At 35.3% G+C, this 5,750-nt stretch overlaps 1 protein-coding gene across 2 annotated transcripts; it reads right to left on the reverse strand.

Moving 5' to 3' along the window:
- Window positions 1-687: 687 nt before the first annotated feature.
- On the reverse strand, window positions 688-4,168 carry LOC120137285. Of its 2 annotated transcripts, none has more exons than XM_039153082.1 (2): window positions 3,993-4,168; window positions 688-3,619 (listed from the first exon to the last, which is right to left on the reverse strand). In XM_039153082.1, exon 2 carries the CDS (start codon window positions 3,576-3,578, stop codon window positions 2,271-2,273), a length of 1,308 nt encoding a protein of 435 aa, XP_039009013.1. In that variant the 5' UTR covers window positions 3,579-3,619; window positions 3,993-4,168; the 3' UTR covers window positions 688-2,270. The 2 variants fall into 2 exon arrangements, with proteins under 2 accessions (XP_039009013.1, XP_039009007.1); XM_039153076.1 differs by having other exon boundaries at window positions 688-3,639.
- Window positions 4,169-5,750: the final 1,582 nt, after the last annotated feature.

Consider the following 5,750-nt stretch of genomic DNA (forward strand, 5'->3'; position numbering starts at 1 on the left):
AAAGAGTGTACAAGCATGGCGCAAGGACAAAACCCCAAAGAAGAATAAAGAGGAACGAAACATGACACCAAACTTCTTCATAGAGAAACATGATGGTTCAAGGCTGGAAAATGAAGAGTCTCCTATGAAAATTGGTGATGGTTGGAATTTAAAGTCACAACTCTTCACCAAGGGACTTAATCGCCAAAAGAAAAGTAACTCTTCATTTGAAACCTCTTCTCTCCTCACTTTTCAGGACCAACCACGTGAAAGGTCACTTCCAAAAGGGATATCCTTAAAGGAAGATCACTCTCAAAAGGTACCTGTTGGTAAATCATATTCCAAAGAAAGACACCTAAAGGGAAATCTTATGAAAGGATACCTAATAGAAGAACACAAACGTTCAAAGGATGCTTTCTTTTAGCAAGAAGACGTGAAGCTTTGCAAGGACAGAATGAACTCGATTTGAGGATAAATCGCCCTAAAGAAGGGGGATGATGCAAGCACGTTTTCACCTACAAAGGGAGTACTCTTGAACATCCTTATATTGAATTTACTTTATATTAGTTGATACGGGTCAGTCCGTCGATTGAGGACCTCTTCGATTGTACCGGATCTAGAACGAAGTAAGCAATTCCTCGGCAGCAAACTCACTTGATAGTAAGGATGATGTTGGGGTTATATGGATATGGATATGAACGAAATTTGAATAAGGAATAATAATTGATAGATGAGGTAATGGAATTTAGGATGCTGGAAATTGGATAATAACAAAGAACAAGGAAGAACCTATACTAAAGAGTATAAACCCGAACCTTATACGTCCAATGTTCAAGGACTTGGACCCTTTAGATAGTAATCTAAGAACCCTAAGTATCACAAACTTAACACAACAAGAACAATCTTGAAATGTCAAGAAAATAGTTCTAAGAAGAACCAATTTGAGAGAATAACTCACAAAGTTTTAATTTATCAAAAGTCCCCCTCCAAAATGAAATTACAAGCTTATTTAATCTGTTTCAAATGCTTAGCCGAATAACACATAGTGTTTTTGGCCAGCTATTACGTCTAACAAATAATACATTCCAGTTCATAATTCTCCATGAATTCAAGTGATGATTCGGTGTAAAATGGAGACAACTCTTCATGGCCAGGTAATACTCACGTTCCTTCAAATTGATGCTTAAGTGGAAGCATCATCCAGCTTAGTGCCAAGCACATGGGCTGTTTTCAAAGTATATGTCTCCTTGGATGATCAGCACGTATGATCCTTCAAATAATTGCTTAGTTGGTTCACGCACATGGTTGGGTAGTGGAAAGGAGCATACGCACATGGACTGTTTTGATGGATAATATTCTGGTGCAAATAAATGCTGGAAACATGTGCAACATTATGGGTTCCCTCCAACATACGTGAGTGATAATATAGTCAGCAAAGTATGGGTCTGATTTCAGCTGGTTTCTTTGTCTCCTCCAATCATGGACTTATTTATGTCTTTATAATGCTTATCCAGGCTGTTTTGACGTGCCTACATGTGCAAAGAAGATAATAAGCAAGTATTTAAATTAAATGTGCTGGAATGATTAATTTAGTTGTAAATCCCGTATTTATTTCCAGCCTGTACTGTCTTCGGTAATCTGTGAATATCTCAAGCTTCCAGTATCGGATTGACACGATTCAAAATGCATTGGAAAGCTAAGAGATAGGGGATTAAATGCTAAGAGACTTAATCTCCCAATTATGCTTGTAACATGTTCAAAACTGGTGATAAATATAAGTGACGTGAACTGTCCACTGGAATGAATCAAATATCTTGCTGCTGTGCATGTATGTGTTATTATGAGCTAACATGCATGATATAATAACTAAAAATAATTAAATATTAAAACTAAAATGAGTGCACATGAATGATAATAAAAAGAAACATGCTGAAAAGTGATTGTGGGTGCACGTGAAAGCAACTAAACTTGCTGTTATGTAATCAAATGATGAACATGTTATTATATGAATGTGGGTGCACGTGAAACATGCTAAACAAATGGTAAATATGTTGTTTATGCAAATCAAATGATGAAACATGTGAATTAACTAACCATGATGTTATGCATAACAAATGATGATCATGCTATTATGTGAATGTTTAAACATAAACAACACGTGAACTTATTTAAAACCTAGGAACTAAGATGAATGCAAATTAGCTACATGAATGATATGTATGCAAACTAGTATGAGATAATAACATGCTTAAAATGAGTTGTTGAACTTATTAAAAACATGATATGCATAGCTATACTAACATGACATCTAATGCATAAATAAGTAAATAGATAATGAAATAAGGAAGAACTCCATCAGAGTTAACAAGGTAGAACGTCCTTGAAGTGATCATGTGTTGAAAACATTTGGTCCTTGGCATGATCACATCATCCTCCCTTTCTTTAGAGCGATTTGTCCTCAAATCGAAGTGGTTCGTCATTGAAGACCTTCTTGATGTTGGAAGGATTAATTCCTCATGCTTTTCCCCAATAGATGATCCACATGAATTGTCCAACCTCTTGACTTCAAATATGGTATCTTTGCGTATTTCATTGAGGGGACACAATGTTTGTTCAACACCGTCGTGGTGGATGGATTTGATGTACCAATCAAAGTCAAAATGACAAATATTATTGTCATCATAAATTGGTTGGATAACACTGCTTAAGTGAATCAAATTGCTGTAAAATAAATTAAAGTTAGTAAATGAAAAACTATTAACAAGATGAATATTAATAGCAAACCAAGGTGGTTGTTTGATGGGTGTTGGTTGCTTGATGATGAAAAACTCCATTGGTTGTTGAATTTTCTTCAAATGTTGTAATGTACTTGGAGCCTCAATGATCACAACTTTTGGCTCTTCACGTGATGTTCCTTTTGAAACTTCAAGTGGTATAGCCTTTGAAACATCAAGAGGCATGTTTTGGGAATTACCAAAAGCTACAACCTTTGGAACTTCAATGGGTAAATGTGATCCATAAATTTGCCATGGTATGGACTTTGGAATAACCTGCAAATCAAGAGGATAAGTAGGAAGAAAAGATTGGTTAGTAGAAAACAAATTTTCCAACTCTTCACTTTCTTTTCCCTCACTTTCATGCTTTTCTTTAACTATCTCGTCAATGCCACACTCTTGTTTTTCAATGTGCTCATTTTCACTCTCAATGCTCTCAATTTCTTTTTCAACTCTCATTTCTTCTTCTTTTTTGCAAACACTTCCTTTTTCTAGTTGTCTTTGCAATTGTGTTTCTTTGACGAGATTGTCAACACACTCTTGAAGACGAGCTAGATTTTCTGGATTGAAACATGAAAAATTCCTTGGCTCTCTTAGCGTTGAGCTTTTGGCATTGTTTCGAAAATTGGGATCCTCTTTGTAAGATCTTCTACTGCAATTAGGTGTAGAACTAGAAAAGGATTGAGTGTCGTCTCTCCTTTTTAGTTGTGTATTGATCTTCGTTGGACGCGTTTGTGAACAAGAACGTCGTTCTATAATTTGGTCCAATTTTCTTGAGATTGGGTCGAGATGCTTTCGAAACAAACTCCTTATCTCTTGTGTCATGGCTTGTATTTCCAAGTTTGGTGCATGACCATCGTCACCTCCTGAAAAATGAGAATTGTCTCTAGAAGTGCAAGACATTATTAGTAATTAAAAAAAATGAAAAATAGATCTCACGAATTCACTAAAAAAAATAATTAAAATGTCACTCAACACTCGTGTTTACACTCGGGAGAAACTTTTAATGGCTCTTTCTGTCTCCCCTTCTAATCTCACACACTCAATGTGCCTTTTCCACTCGTTCCCTCGTAGTCAGTTCTTTTACAAACTAAATTCGATCTTTCAAGAATCTGTCAAGTGTATCGGCTTAAAGGAAACAACAAAAGTTAATGGTAACTGGGAAAATAATGAAAGGAAGGCTAAAATTCAAAGGAAATTAAAGAAAGAAAAAAAAATGAAAGTGATTAGTAAACTTACTACAAAGAAATGCTTACAACGAGACTGTCACCAATACAATCAAAGATGTTGCGTTTTGGATTGAATAAAAGCTCAAAGCATCATAGCATTTCTCTTCAGCTCAAGACCAGAATTTCTTTTTTTTTTTTTTTTTGAATTTTCGGATTTTTTTTTTTTTTGAATTTTCAAGATGAATTTCTTACTTGGTTCGCCTTTGCTCTGATACCATATGATACGGGTCAGTCCGTCGATTGAGGACCTCTTCGATTGTACCGGATCTAGAACGAAGTAAGCAATTCCTCGGCAGCAAACTCACTTGATAGTAAGGATGATGTTGGGGTTATATGGATATGGATATGAACGAAATTTGAATAAGGAATAATAATTGATAGATGAGGTAATGGAATTTAGGATGCTGGAAATTGGATAATAACAAAGAACAAGGAAGAACCTATACTAAAGAGTATAAACCCGAACCTTATACGTCCAATGTTCAAGGACTTGGACCCTTTAGATAGTAATCTAAGAACCCTAAGTATCACAAACTTAACACAACAAGAACAATCTTGAAATGTCAAGAAAATAGTTCTAAGAAGAACCAATTTGAGAGAATAACTCACAAAGTTTTAATTTATCAAAAGTCCCCCTCCAAAATGAAATTACAAGCTTATTTAATCTGTTTCAAATGCTTAGCCGAATAACACATAGTGTTTTTGGCCAGCTATTACGTCTAACAAATAATACATTCCAGTTCATAATTCTCCATGAATTCAAGTGATGATTCGGTGTAAAATGGAGACAACTCTTCATGGCCAGGTAATACTCACGTTCCTTCAAATTGATGCTTAAGTGGAAGCATCATCCAGCTTAGTGCCAAGCACATGGGCTGTTTTCAAAGTATATGTCTCCTTGGATGATCAGCACGTATGATCCTTCAAATAATTGCTTAGTTGGTTCACGCACATGGTTGGGTAGTGGAAAGGAGCATACGCACATGGACTGTTTTGATGGATAATATTCTGGTGCAAATAAATGCTGGAAACATGTGCAACATTATGGGTTCCCTCCAACATACGTGAGTGATAATATAGTCAGCAAAGTATGGGTCTGATTTCAGCTGGTTTCTTTGTCTCCTCCAATCATGGACTTATTTATGTCTTTATAATGCTTATCCAGGCTGTTTTGACGTGCCTACATGTGCAAAGAAGATAATAAGCAAGTATTTAAATTAAATGTGCTGGAATGATTAATTTAGTTGTAAATCCCGTATTTATTTCCAGCCTGTACTGTCTTCGGTAATCTGTGAATATCTCAAGCTTCCAGTATCGGATTGACACGATTCAAAATGCATTGGAAAGCTAAGAGATAGGGGATTAAATGCTAAGAGACTTAATCTCCCAATTATGCTTGTAACATGTTCAAAACTGGTGATAAATATAAGTGACGTGAACTGTCCACTGGAATGAATCAAATATCTTGCTGCTGTGCATGTATGTGTTATTATGAGCTAACATGCATGATATAATAACTAAAAATAATTAAATATTAAAACTAAAATGAGTGCACATGAATGATAATAAAAAGAAACATGCTGAAAAGTGATTGTGGGTGCACGTGAAAGCAACTAAACTTGCTGTTATGTAATCAAATGATGAACATGTTATTATATGAATGTGGGTGCACGTGAAACATGCTAAACAAATGGTAAATATGTTGTTTATGCAAATCAAATGATGAAACATGTGAATTAACTAACCATGATGTTATGCATAACAAATG

This window comes from Hibiscus syriacus, unplaced genomic scaffold (assembly GCF_006381635.1).
Source record: "Hibiscus syriacus cultivar Baekdansim isolate YM2019G1 unplaced genomic scaffold, ASM638163v2 tig00001980_pilon, whole genome shotgun sequence".
Lineage (NCBI taxonomy): Eukaryota > Viridiplantae > Streptophyta > Magnoliopsida > Malvales > Malvaceae > Hibiscus > Hibiscus syriacus.

Bases quoted from the DNA above. Each gene is read 5' to 3' on its own strand.
- LOC120137285 (XM_039153082.1), bottom strand. From the start codon at position 3,578: ATGACACAAGAGATAAGGAGTTTGTTTCGAAAGCATCTCGACCCAATC.